This window comes from Electrophorus electricus, chromosome 12 (genome assembly GCF_041902795.1).
Source record: "Electrophorus electricus isolate QZ-2024a chromosome 12, ASM4190279v1, whole genome shotgun sequence".
Taxonomy (NCBI): domain Eukaryota; kingdom Metazoa; phylum Chordata; class Actinopteri; order Gymnotiformes; family Gymnotidae; genus Electrophorus; species Electrophorus electricus.
The window spans coordinates 15,527,590-15,542,369 of record NC_137508.1 but is presented as its reverse complement, the minus strand read 5'-3'; the positions used below and the strand labels follow the sequence as shown (position 1 = coordinate 15,542,369).

Here is a 14,780-nt window from a genome sequence, read left to right as displayed (position 1 = left end):
ATCCTTTAGCCGACTTATCCACTTATCTCTAACATTGCAAGTTACCTTTGCCAAGTTAAAATGCACCAATATGTGATCCCCTGGGTCTATAGAGAATGGTTGAATGCTTGTGGTAGCCTCTCGCCATACCCCCTCCCCCCCTTCTGCCTCCCAATAAATAGTAATCACACCCCTAGGTTTATTGTTCATATTAGAGCCAGGGGTGTATGTTCTACACCCACACATGAACATACACACATACCGCTGCACATTTGTTTTACAGGCATCACAGGATGTGACTCATTTAGTTCTAATGGTTTAATTATAACCTGACAAAAATTCATTACAAGACAAGAATCCCTCAGGACTTTTAGAAAATCTGAGGGATAGAAAGGCCTACAAGAGAATGCCCTTATGGGTCTGTTGATGATAAAATGCATGCTTTAATACTGCAACAGTCAAATCACTGCAGTAATGCCGACATAGAAACATACAAATACAAGACTTTATGGAAGCCACATTGTAAGCATCATGCAGTAACACCAATCACTGTGAATTTCCAGTATTTGGTTTATTGTTTGTATGAAGATGAACCTGACCAAGGATAGGCCAAATGCACAAGGATAAGTGTGTGTGTGTGTGTGTGTGTGTGTGTGTGTGTGTGTGTGTGCGCGCACACATGCATAAAGTTGTAGCTGCAAATATCTTTGTTGGTGGTATTAAAATCCCAGTCTGTAAGTTTAAATATACCTTTTAAAAACACTTTTTCATTTGTTAGTGATAAGTGATCAGTTCGTAATGCTGCCTGAACATACTCTTTGAAAAACTCCCAAGCTGATGAATCACTAAACTTAAGTAAAAATGATAATTTTTCTGATCTTCCATAAAATTTGTCTACCTTAGCATTTACTGCTGCCCTGTGTGCAAAGGTCAGATTAATTGTAAATCCTAAAAGCATACTCTAAGATCACTTAGTGATAAAAACCCTCTAAAAGGTTGGATTTTCCTGCCAATTGTCTATTTTCTATAGCAGTAAAGAGTAGCTCCATATAATGCTTGAATGATGGCAGGGTAAGGCCACTACCACAACTGCTAATGCCACCAAAGAAATTGTACTACTGGGAATTACCACTTTTCCAAAGAGGGCAAATCCATGAGTGGGGAATCCATTTAACCACAAGTTCCTCAGTTTGGTCTGCCATTCACACACATGACTTGCCTTAGTACGCAAAGGGGAAAACTCTTTTCCTAAATTCCGGTTTGTGGATAGTGAGTGGGAATTCCCTCCAAAATGTTTTTCTCACCCTTCTCTGAAGGAAACGGGTCTTTCTCGGCAGGCATTTTGAGAGATTTTGTCTTTAAAGTGAAGCTGTCCAAACAAATGGACAAATGTGGCCCGGTCTTGTGCCACTGTCATCTAGATCAGCAGGAGTGAGGGACCAACTCCCTCGATGATGAGTTCACACTAATAACCAAAGATTAACTCAGTGGCAAAATGGGCTCATAATCACCATTAAACTTAGTTTTACGCCCTTATTATTCAGCTATGCTAATTCTCCGGTTTATTAGCCCAGATCTGCCAGTGGTCTTTCCACTGGAAAATGTTGGTCAAGAATGGTCTGTAAAATCACACTTGTAATTTACTTTTAAAAAAATTAAGCCTGTACTGGGTATTTTAATACAATATGCTGTAAGAAATATTTGAAGAGAATGGTACAGGTATTGTACATTTCAACATCCCATGAACTGAATTTAAATGTTTCTTCATTTTTATAGATTTATAAAGTTTTGTTTATAAAATTACCAAAGACAAATTGTTTTCTGCATGGCCAGATGGTTTGACAGTTACAAATTTGTACAAAGACAACTGATATGAAAAGTTAAGAAGAGCCATTAAAATTCTCTCAAAACAAAAACACAAATGTTAAAAAACTGCTTAGTTGGATGGCTTACATTTGCACTTTACTGATATATTGCACATTGTATTTGTGAAAATGTCTTACATTTCAACTATATCTTAGGCTGAGGAGCCATGGAGGGAGAAGAGCAGGTGGAAGGTGAGGAAGACAGTGGTCTGCTGACGGAGGCGTGACCCGTCTCTCTGCTCCTCGCTGCTGGGCTTTTTGGCTCCCCTGCAGGGCTTCTGCTGTGGTCAAGGCTGGGAAGATCAGCATGAGCCCAGCGTAAATCAGTCTTGGACAGCCAATGGGGATGTACCTGAAGGGCCCACAATGCACACCCCCAAAACCTGTAGCTCTCCTCTTCTAACACCACACCACCACCAACGCTGCTGCCACCACCATCACCAACACAAGCCCTCCTCACCCCCACATCACCCCGAGCTGTCACCTTCTCTGGAGCCGTGTGTGATGGCTTTACTGAAAAAAAAAAGGGTGAGAAAATGGAGGGTAAAAATGAGAATGATTGAAAGTGAATGAGTGAGAGAGAGTGAGAGAGACGCAGAGAGAAAGAAAACAGAGCTAGATGGCTCAATTGATGCAGTAGCCTCTCTAACAGCCTTATTAGCTGGTTTATTCTGCGTGAAAGAGGAAGGTTTTATTCTGCAGGAAAAAAAGGAGGAGAGCATGCAGTCTTTCTTAGAGGGGGAGAGAAAAACAAGAGGCGAAAATAACCTTCCTCCTCTCACACTACTTTTTTAGAGAGGGGGGAGTGGCCCTTGAAAAGACCCTATCCAATGGAAGAGACAGCTTGGAGAGAAATAGAGAGAGTTGAGCACAGCGTGGGGGCCCCTCAGTCTCTGACGTTTAGGGGTCATTGATTAAGCAACACCCCCTCCCCGTGAAACCGCTTAGAGATAAGACCACAAGCGCGAGCTGCACGAGGACAATCACAAGGCTACACTGCACAGCATATATAAAAGAAAAAAGAATACCACAAGACTATTTATGTTACTACATTAATGTTGCGGAGTAAGAAGGTAATTGATTATGAAATCAAAATTCACGGTTCATTCTCCAAATTTGAATGAAGATCAGTTATAATCAAAATATGAAAATATGACGAACCAAATGGCCGTTTTTAAGTTCAATTCAATACGTACTGTAACCGACAGCGGGATGAATCTTGCTGATTGCGATTTTTCACTTATTCAAGTTTTACCACTAGGAGGCGATATTGCAAATAGCGCTAACGTGAGTCTGGAGCGGTATCGGGGGAGGGGGACCCCCGTATCGGGCAAAGTTTGAAGGCGTTCTACTACACTATCACCACTGCGTGCTGCATTTGGATCGAATTGGTTGCCTGTGTGCAGTCCTAGAAGGGAGCTTGCTCTCTGAGATTTTTGATTGGCGGAGGAGTCAAAAACTATAGTCAGGAAACAGCTCGGATTTCAGGGGGGAGTGACATTTCTTGAGAAGGTTGGAGGGAGAGAGAGAGTGGGAACGTAAGAAGTAGACGAAGAAAAAAAAATCCGTAAACCTGACAAAGCGTCTGAGAATAGAACCAGGATCCTCGGAGACTTTCAGATGTGAGGAGCGCTCGATTTCAATGGATAAATCTAGCTATGTATCCACGAGATGTCGTCACGTCCGAAGCACACATTCAGTAGTTGTTAGAATACTTAATCTATTTTTATTTTAGAAGAAGGACGAGCAGCCGGACAGTCGGAGATTTTGAAGGCTGCTGTGAGCCAGGAACAACTTGGTGGGGACGACAAAAGTTTCGGGGACGCAAGTTTTTCAAAACGCTTTGAAAGGATTTACAAAACACTGCGGGATTTTATCAGTATTCCACTCTTAAAACTATGCTCCCTGAAAAAGGATCCGCGACAGTTTTGCTGTGATTCTGTCTTTGTGTTGCGTGTATTGTGGAATAGTGAAGAATCGCAACTTTGCATTTTATTTGCAACGGGTTGAAATTGACCCGTCGGGAATAACTACGCATTCCGCTGGCAGTTCAGCTCATGCACGCGCCTGAGTCCTCAGTTTATGCGGATTTAGAACTTCGGTACTTCGGTCCATCGTGGTAAGTACTGTTTTGCGGGATAAACTTAGGCAATGCAATGTTCACAAATAGTACATTAGATCTATTGACGTTTAGTTTACAATGAGAAGCAATTTAAACATGTTTAAATAGACTAGCCAAAATAATTTACAATAGTTAGCTAAGGCATTTAATGCATTTTAAAGGCGCACTCCGGTCCAGATTGCTATTGTTATTTTAGGTTCTTTTGTAGTTAGTTTATGTAGCATAGATAACGAATTATTTGACCATGCAAGAAAACATTACTGGATTTTGATATATTGCCAAAGCCACTGGACAACACTGTGCGGTTAATGTTGTAATTGTGAGCATGCTCACTGGGATAATCACGTTAATACAAAAAAAATAATAATAATAATAAAAAAAAAACAGTTGCATCTAAGTTCTAGACTTTAATGGTAGTCTTAACAGTTTTCAGTAATGAAACCAGCGTTAAACACGTCCCTTCATAGCTTCTGGGTTTAGATAAGCCTGAATATTTAGCAACCCAGTTAGGGTGACCGATTAATATTTACCACCTTAAAGAGATTACCAGTACTGCGGCTAAATGGATTCTTTGCATTGAAACACGATCGTAAATCTCTGAGGGCATTTAGTGTGTTTTCATTGTGAAAATGCAAAGTAATTTGAATCTGAAAAGGATGGTGATGATTAGCTAGCTCACGTCAACGCATGTGGATCGTTTTAGTTTTGTATGCAGAAATCAGTATAGCGCAGAGAATAGTTTGAGTGTTTTATCTTGCAGCGTTATAAAGTTGTAAAAACGTTAAAACTCATTTCTTTTCAAATTTGTACCCAAATATAGAGTAGATGGAAGTGGGCAACAACAGTTAATGTGTTATTTATTATTCTGACAGGAGTAAGTTACATTAGTATTGCATTGCTTTTACAAAGGATAAAAAACTAGTGTGCGCTTTAAATCTATTTTGAGCAGGCTCTTGGCTGTCAGAGTTTGTTGAACTGTAATTCACAAAATGACCAAATTCTGGTTGACTGCCTCTCCGGCTAGATAAGTAAGGTGGGAGGCAGGGGATTCTAGATAAACTGCCCCTGTTTACCTGTGGTATGGGGTCATCTGTAACCCCTTATAATTGTGTTTAAAACGTAATGCATCCAGTTGACACCTTTCCCAACCCCATGAATAATGAGAATAATCTAATCGATGCCGCCCAGCTGGGCTCGTGCGAGCTCTTGGAAGCGCGCGAGCTTAGACACGTACGGAGGACTATAATATCGCGTGAAATCTCCTGAGGTTTATCCAAATGTCTCCGAATCTCCGGAGATGTATCCAAGCAGAGTTTAGCGACAGATGTACGTCTACGAGAGAGACGTGCGTGTCATCTCTGAACGTACAAAACGGTATTAAAGTCTCAGAGTGGTTACGGCATTGAAAACGTCAAAGTTCTGCCTACCTCTTGCGCATTTGCGTTCGAATTTGACTTTGTTGCCATACTAGATCATATTTAGTCGCACAGACATGACATATTAAATAAAAATGCCTTTACGTAGCATTACGTAGAATTTTAATTCATTTTATTACTAGAAGTATTTTTATTAATTCTAGTGATAATCAAAACTTGGCTCTTAGATTTGAAATTTGCTGTAAGCGTTGCTGCAGATCCTTTTTATAAGCAATCTAGCTGTTCATAAAAAAAACCCCTGCTGATCCACGCCTAGTGTTTTTTATACAACTGTGGGTGTATAGATGTAAAACATTAGAGAGGTAGTGCTCTAGCTATATTATCAGTGCTTTGGTATGTCTGAGTGGTAAAGCTTGTTCGACAGCATTTTGGGACATGGATTTGTAACCTCTATGTTACTCACACATGTATCTCCACTTGTTAATAGTATCATATGAATAAGAAAGATTTATCAGCTGTTGACAGGTAACCTTAAATTGGTCAGCACTGCTGTAAATCAGCTGGCTAGATTTATATTTTATTGTGTGTCTAACACTATAGCTTAACTGTGCTGAACACAAATGAACAACGTAGAGTATGTTCTCATATTATTCTTTTTTGCCTCGTTTTCTTATATTCCCTTTCTCTGTGCTGTGACTTTTTTGTGACTCTTGCTGTGATTTTTATCCTGCTGACTGCTTATTCTCTCTCCTCTCGCACTTCTTTGACCCAGCCCCCTGTTCTCCTCTGCCCTAGGTGATTGGAGGGAATTCCAGTGAGTGACGGGTCGGGACAGCCTGCAGTTCATGGTTGGGTGGAGACCCTCAGATGGGATCAGTGTCCAGGGGGAGGTCGAGGAAGGGGGGATGGGGAGGCACACTGGCCGCTGACGGGATGTCCGTCTGGGCACGGCTTGCGGGATTGCTCCTGCTGTTGTCACTAGTGACGGCATCCGTGGCTCGGCCGCCCATCGTGACTGGTGGAGTGGAGGAGGCAGCACTTCCTGAAGGTGGGTATCCGGGAGGGAATGGCCAGACGGGTGGCGGGATTGTCCAGAGGTCCGTGAGAGAGACTTTTTCTTTAACTCTTACAGAGGAGAGTATGCAGGCGTAGGAGTGGGAGAGTAGAGGGTTGAAATCCATGAGAAGACTTCACAAGCTCCACTGTTCGATCTTGTGGGGGTTGAATATGTATGCTCTGGTGATGAGGAGAGAAACCGGTTTTCTGTAGACTCCCTCTTCAGATCTGCTCTTGTCTCCTGTTCAAAAGCTCCTAGTAGTAGAGCAGTTCTGTTTTTATTTTGGGACGTGTTGAAGAAAGATGGACTGAGGTAGAGGGAGGCTGTGCTTACCAGAGGCTTGAGACAGAGGCAGAATGCTTCATTTGCAGACAATATTGATTATGGCAGGTTTTTACTCTTGAACTTTTCATGCATGGTATGATTTTATTTTGCTGGAACATAAACTGGTCCTCTTGGGTCAGCCTGAGAAGATCAGAGATGGAGGCTTTGGGGTGATACAGTGAATCTGAAGTGTTCTATGAGCTTGTGAAACATTGCTGCATAATATCAAGCCTCACATAGCACTTTTGTCAACCCTTAAAGCAGCTGAGAAGTGGTTTTATTTTTGATGTCTGACTTTTTTTGTTACTAGTCTTCAATTTTGTGACTCTCCACGTAGCAAAAGTTGTGTTGTGTTTGGAACGGTTTTTACCTCTTTTTTTCTGCTGGCTCTACTTGTGATGTTTTTTTGTTCCCTTCTCTAATTTTCTCCCTTTCTTTCATTCTGAGTCTAGTGTTGTGGACCACACACACATGCTAGCTGGCATGCACTCACCACCCAAGCTTTATTTTGTTTGGGAAGAAAATAAACCTCACTCATGTTCAAATGGCAGATAAATTGAAACGTGACAATTCTAGCCCTTTCGTCTTGTCCTTTTTTCTTGATGTACTCAAAATGGGGATGTGGTTTGTCTGTATCCTCATCCTATGGCCTTTTAAAATGCCACCACTCCTTAACTGGAAAGAATGCTTTTAAGGTTGCAGTTCTCCCAGAAGAAATGAAAAAATAAAATAAAACTAATCTGACTTATGGTTTTTCTTCGCTATGGTTGCCCTGTGTGTATAGTATTGGTAATGTTGTTTTTCAATTTTGCTGTCAGAGTACATTATCCTCAGTACATGCTGGCCAGTAGATCATTGTAGCCTCTGACTAAATTAGCAAACTGTAAGGCTTTAATCACTGTGTTAATTAAAAGAGGCTGAAACTGTCCTTTAAGAATCCACTGCTCTCCACTGCCTCTTTAATCAAATGCCCTTTGCCCTTAAAGTTCATCCACAAAAATCACTGTTCATCCAAAGAACAGCTATCCTGCTTGTTCTGTGCATTTGAAAGGGATCTAGGCTTGTACTGCAAGCATGATTGCACTGGAAAGTTGTGCAAAGTCAAACCTGCAACTGATTGCAAATTTCTGCAATCTTGCGGTTTTTGTTTGTTTGTTTGTTTTTAATCTCCTGACACTAAGTGGTTTGAAGTGTCAAACTTTTAAACTTTGCACTCCTCTCTCTAATTATACGAGTGTAGATTGTGCTTAGTTATGAGGCAGAGGATTAAGTGGCCAGCCTGAAGTGTCATGTGATGGTGACAGGCTGGGCTGTTTTGCTGAAAGGTGGAGCGGTCACACAACAGTGGACACATCTCGTCCCATGTGTGTCCAATAGCAGTCTAAAGTATTTTAGAGCTTAGAGACTGTCTGAGTGGTAGACTTAAAAGACCACACTATCTGTTGATTTTACTTGGAAAAGGACACACTGGCTGTCCTTTCAGTCTGGTAATTAGCCCATGGTGGTATGGCACAGAGACCACCATCCCTGTGCTCCCAGTGCCCTTTGGGAAGGCCATGCTCTGTATCTCTGAGTGGGAAGTCTCACAGTTGGCATATCAGCATGCCTTTCTAGCAGCAGTCGGATCCCCTGCTGCTTTGTTTTCCCACTGAGGGCGTAACAGTAGAGGTGGTGTGGCCCGGGCGAAACCGGCATCGGTTTCACTTAATCCGGGCCTTGTGCAAGTCCGACCGCCTGTTGTGTTCAGCCAATCATTGCACTGCACTACGTTTTGGGACAGGGCGTTATTAAACAGTCTTTGAACCAGCTGTCTCCCACTCTCATCTTTTTCTATTGAGATTTGTGGTCAAGATAGAGAGTATGATTGGAATCATGGGCTAGTCACTGGGAGGTGGGAGAGGAGAAAAGCAGCGTGGCGAAATGATAACGGCTTAAATGCAAATATAGTGGGTTGCTGTAATGTCCAGACAAAAGCTCCTCAGTCTCCTTTCCTCACTGTCCTGCATCTTCATGTTTGTGGGTGTGCTTTGTAGGTTCTTGTCAAGTTTGGTCTTGAGTTGGAAAGTCTCGGGAACTACACTGGTATTTATTCTGATTAGACTAGCTGTGGTAGTTCTGCAGTTTGTTCATTTAGTTGGGATGAGAGACAAAGACAAACACTCTTTGATTTTGTTTACAACTTTGGCTTGAGATCCAAGTGCCTTTTTACCGGCTTTCCTCCTGTTTCCCTAAACTTTCCACCCTCGATTTCTCCTTCCACCCATCCTTCTCCTCTCCCTTTCACCCCCGGAGGTCTGTCTCATGCTCCTCCCCTCTGTGGAACCCAAACACTGAAATTGAGAATGCCCAAAACCTGTAATGCCAGTACAGTGACGAGGAGTTCACGACACTCTTCAGACCACAGATCCTCAGTCTGGAGCTCCTGCTTTAAACGAAGCATCTACAGCGTGGGGGGGGGGGACTTTTCTACCTTTAAAAGCTAAATTTATCATCTTTTTCTTTATTTTTTTCTTTTTTTAAATGAAGCAGTGTGTCAAAAATGAGATACAGATTTCACAGATCTTTGTTCATCATACTGGAATGAAAAACTTTAATTTCACAGTTTCTTTGCTAGTTTTGTTTAAATAATGAGCTGTTGAGCAAATACAGAGATTGCACAATTAAAATGAATCTTTTAGAAAAGCAGGATAGCTGCATGAATGCATAGATTCTGAATACACTTTGAGATTAATTTATCAATTTTGTTCTTCGAATAATTTTGAATTACTTTCTTTATTTCTCTTTTGAGGCTACATCTAACATGCTTTGCTTTATTGCTTCGTCATGTCTGGATAGAGAACCATGTGTGGCACAGATTCCTGTCCTGTGGTGGGGCTGGGCTGGGGAGCTCTAGGGCCCCGTGGCCATTTGAATCCCAAACAGCTCTGGATTATTGCTCTGCTCCACTGCAGTAAAGCTTCTGTTCGTACCCTGTTCCTTATGATGTGAGCGAGACACTGAGCATACGGCGGACGAGGAGCTCAGTGGTGCAGGTGGCCATGGTTGCGGCCCTGTTAATTGCCCATGTCCTTTTATAGTGCTGTCTGTGCTGCCTGATGCCGTCTTGTCCCTCGCCTCTCAGTAAATAAGTGTGTGCCATGAACGTCTATGGGACATCTGGCTGATAAGATCCTATAAAAGCTTGATGTGTTGACTTGGCACAACAAGCAGATGCTGTAAGTCGTGGGTGAGCAAAAGTACAACATAAGGCTTTGCTATAAATGTAATGTTTATTTTGGGGCAGCTAATGCTCGTATTTGTGCCTCCCTGCTCACTTCCGCCAATTTTACAATGTTCATCCGGCTCTAAGCATTTTTGGAGGGAAATTCAGCCAATGAGAGGTCTCCGAGGGGCTAAGATTATTGTCTGGCTGACGGTTGCCGAGGGCGCCCCTGAGAGATTTGTGCCCTTTGGCTGGGCAAGCATTGTCATGACGATAAAGCCAGCAGGAATTACAATTTGAAAGGCGTTGGAGATTAGAATGGGGGTGGAGCAGTGCTAGAGCCGTACGATTTCAGTGGCCTATGGGAAAAAGAAAGGGTGAGAAAACGAGGAAGGAGGAGATTGAAAAGAGTGAAAGAGGAACAGGGGCAGGGGGGCACACTGCTTGCACAGAGCCAGAGTGTGAATAGGTGTGTACGCTCACAAGGATGAGCTAGCGCAGCAGTTTCATGAAAATAAAGACTACAGCATCGCTTACCCTAAGAGTTATTGGCCATGCGGGAATGGGTTTGCTGGAGGACGACATGAAGGAGGGGGATGAAGGAGCAACAGATGAGATGGTCTGTGCCCGTGCCGCTGGTATGTGTTTCCTGTCACCCTGCAGATGGAGGTCCATGTGAGAATTGGGTTGTTGCGGTTCGGGAGAGAATGGAATTGTCTGAGGCCACTGAGGTGCAAATAAGAAAAGAAGTGAGAGTACAAGCGGCTGTTGACACATCATGCTGTCTGATAACGGCCACTTCAGAGAACACGTTCCTCTCTCATATATGGGCCTGAGCGCTAAAACACCCCCAAACTGCGCCAACGTGAGATGTGCTGCCGTGCCCAGTGCGTTGCCTGCTGAGGCTGAGGGATATCTGCACATTTCAGCTGATTCTCTTTGTCTACCATTATTTTTGTCTTCTCTGTCTTCCAAATGCAACATGGGGTGTGAATGTATACAGCCTATTGCTGTTCCCATGAAGAATCTGGAATTTGGAGGATGGCAGAGGGTCCCCCCTAGATGAGGGTTGGGGTCATGGGGTGATGGGGTCACAGGTCAGGGGTGAGAGGTGAGAGAGCTAGGAGGAGGTGTTGACGGCGAAGAACAGATGTGCCAAGCTGAAAGGCGGGAGAGGATACAGGCCACGGTGGATGTTTGAAGATACCGTGGCTGAGGTTTTGCCTCTTACTGGGATCTCAGTTGGCGGCTGGACTGAGAAATCAAATCAAGTTTCAGCAAAAGGAAAGTTAAAACACTTGAGAAACATGAAGGGTTTTTTTTTTTTTGGGGGGGGGGGGGGTGTCAATTAACATGTAGTTACAACTTGACCAAAAATAAATTATAAATTATATGGAATAATTTGACCCCATTGGAGAGCTCATCCTTTTTTTTTTACTGCTCTTCTGACTTTTCTGTTTCTTCTGCATTTTACACCTCTCTGGGCTGCTGCATGTGTCTGCAAGTGTATGGGCATCTCCTGTCCACCACTGAGACCTCTGTACTGAGTAGCTACCATAGTGCTGTCTACCACAGGAGCAGTCTGAGGCATTCCATTGTGGCAACCACTGCAAGTCCATCTTGAGCTTCTCTAACGTGAGCTGTTTCTGTCAGATTTCTAATGAGGTTTTGGTGAGAACAGGCCCCATGTATCTGCGCCACATTGCTTCCGATTGGGCTTGATCTGCACAATAGAAGGAAGCTCACAGTCAATAACAGTTAACCAACAGTACATCAAACGGAGGCCCCCGGGAACATAACGCACTGAATACGGTTCCCATCAGTCAACCGCCCCAAGACTGCACAGGGTAAACAGGGAATTAAAAAAAAAAAGACTTAATTATTTCCGGAATGAAGGAAAGTGGAGGGAAGGGGAAGAGGTCGAAAAGGAAAAAAAACCAAAACGCAACAATACAGGAACTGTACCTGTGTGGGGCAATGCGCCTGTGGGGAAAGTTTAAAGCCTTGCGCACGCTCCCGGCCTCCTTGAGGCTCATGTGCTAGTATGCGGCTGGCTTTCCCCCTTCCTGCACAGGGGTTTGCCGCGCACACAATAGCCCAGGAATGCGCTCCAGGAGAAGTGTGTTGGACTGCAGGAGAGCTTGGGAGGGCCTCCTCACCACTAATTACAGCCGCCTTGCCTCAGCCAAAAAGCAGCAGACAAGTTCCACCATGCTTGTTCCATACGGCTGCCTTCATTGTTGCAAGGTTTTTTTTTTCTTCTGGAAATCCCTTTAGTCTGTCTTTAGTCCCTTTCTTTTACTGATTAAAAAAACACTCTGAGACACAAGCTTGTTCTTATGTTCATGTATTTTTCTTCGAAAGAATCAGTCGGGCACTTTCCATATTTTGTGTTAACGAGAGTTGAATCATTGGGTGAAGGAGCAAATCCCAGGGTGTAAGAACATGCATGACACACACTGAAATGGGTTAGATTTCTGTGCCCTGCTTTTAATCATCTGGCTATTTTAATTGGCCCGAAAGCCGATATCCATGTGGGTGCAGTATCAAACAGATTGCTTTCACTTCAAGCTTCTCTCCAGACCATACTCGTAAATGCTGAGCGTTTTGGAGATGAGGAGGCAGTACGTTTCAGCGGTACAGTTTTAATGGCTCGGCTCAAATGTGCTAGCGTAAACACTGACCTAACCTCAGTCGAATGAGGCCGGCATATCTGGGAGCGTGGGTGGGCGTGAAAGGTGTGTTACATATGAAGTAGGGCTTTGATCGGGGCTCGGCTCGTCTTGAAACAAAATGTGTTCCAGTGGCAACAAGTGGCAACCTTGTTGTGATAAAATCTGCTTACATGTGACCATGAAGACAGGGCCTGTGCTTACTTTCTCTGAGGTGTTCATCCCGGTGACTTGCTTTGTCTTTTACGGCGAGTGCACTCATGATTTCATCAAAGCAGTACTCTGATTCTGCTTTGAATGCTGGAATGCTAGTCTGCTCATTGCTTTATGTCTTTATTACATGGTTATTATGTTGCATGTACATGCACACTAATATTCCAGTCTTATGCCAACTGAAGTGTTATATAAATAACTTTATCTGATTTCTTTAATTAGGTCTTAATTTCAGTAAATCTGATCCAATCAACATGCTTAGATTTCTGATAAATACTTCAATTAATCTGGGTGTGTAAATAGCTTCCAATTTTTGCAAGTACAACCAGGCAAACAAACCAAAGTAACAGAGACTAATAACACTCATGTGGACGTTCTGACATCAGGTCCTTTATGGAAAGAAACCAGACTTTCACTGATCTCACATAAACAGGGGCTTGTCCTTCATCACACAATTGCTGTGCATGTGGACACTTCAGTTGAATTACTGCCATAACCTGGTTCTTGCCAAATAACTGAGGTATTGTTGTGCATGTAAACACACTCATTAATATAAGTTTAGCAGACTTTCATTTTCTGCAATTCCATGCTCTTGGGCTGCACTCTGCAAACATGGAATACATGTAATTGGAAAAATTAATAGGCAGTATTGTGTGCTTAAAACCGGGGCGCAAGCTTGACGCCCAAAAGATGAAAACCAGAAGGGCTCTTGTCAGCGTGGCGGGATAAATACTAACTGATTTTCCAGCGAATGCCTCATTCACGCCGCTGCGCTACTCATTGCACACGCGTTCCCTTCTTGTGTAACCGCATGCTTAAAGGACTGTTCTGCAGGTACAGCTCTTAAAGCTAAGCAAAGACTAGTGGTTCTAAACGCAGTTAACGGATTTTTAAGAACTACTTTAAAGATGGGTTTTCCTTAACGTTTCTTCTACCCCCCCCCTTGCCAAACTGATTTCAGGGCCTCTGTTGGGTTATTATGGCGTGGTGTTTTTTCCCCCTTCCCTTACCCTGTCGCTTGTTTCTCTTCTCTCCTCTTCCTCTGCACCCTTTACCTTTCACTCGCCCCTTCCGCCCTTCCTTCTCTGCTGTGCAGAGCCTCCGAACAAATGCCAAAGCGCTAAGCCTGCCGTGTGCTCCGTGCACCCGGGGGACCTTCTGAAGCTCAGCTGCCCACTGCCCAAGGCGGCCGCGATCGTCTGGACCAAAGACGGCTCGTCACTCGGCCCAGACAACCGCACACTCATAGAACGGGAGTGGCTGCACATCCGCGATGCCACGCCCAGGGACTCGGGCATGTACGCTTGCAGCGCCGCCGGCTCTAAGGGCAGCCACGCACTTTGCTTCATCGTTAACGTCACAGGTGAGACGCGCGTCCGTCGGCCTGCGGATGCCGGTGTGGAGAGGCCGTTATTCTCGTCAACAGTTGATTCGGGAAATGGCTGTTAAAATGGCATCATTTTTTATTTTATTTTTTTTAGGATTCGGTTGAGTGTGATTTGTTGTTGTTGTTCCACGTTTGGCTGTTTCAGGGCCTCCCATAACATCATTTAGGATTTAAGAATTTGTGAGAAGTCGCTGAACTTGCTATGGACATTGGAAACATGCCTGTCTTGAAAATCGGGGTTTAGCTCCAACGTTTTCACTTGGAGTTTGATGAGGTCATGTTTGCTGATGACATGTTTGATCAGATATGGTGTTGTATAGTGTGAGTTGTTTAGTAATAAGGTTACGTTAGCAATGGGAATGCTAGAATTGTTGCGCATATTAGCCGTCTTTAGCAGTGCTCGGTTCGTCAGTGTTGCAACATGGTGTTTCTGAAATTGTCTGTAGCAACATCGTCTCTTATTCTTCACCAGATTATCTTTTAGATGTGAAATATAAATAACATGCATGACTTTTTAATAAAAACAGCTAATACGACTGGCAATAACTGTTTAGTAGCTAGCAGCTATTATGCTAAATCTTCT

At 43.4% G+C, this 14,780-nt stretch overlaps 1 protein-coding gene across 4 annotated transcripts in view; it reads left to right on the top strand.

Moving 5' to 3' along the window:
* Positions 1-3,295: 3,295 nt before the first annotated feature.
* Positions 3,296-14,780, top strand: part of fgfr2 (fibroblast growth factor receptor 2) — a 37,211-nt gene continuing 25,726 nt past the window's right edge. For all 4 annotated transcript variants that reach the window (XM_027027060.3, XM_081724306.1, XM_027027043.3 and 1 more), the window contains exons 1-3: positions 3,296-3,963; positions 6,138-6,390; positions 13,907-14,173. In XM_027027060.3, the coding sequence (XP_026882861.1) occupies positions 6,210-6,390; positions 13,907-14,173 (448 nt within the window). In that variant the 5' untranslated portion in view covers positions 3,296-3,963; positions 6,138-6,209. The remainder of the gene's footprint in view (positions 3,964-6,137; positions 6,391-13,906; positions 14,174-14,780) is intronic.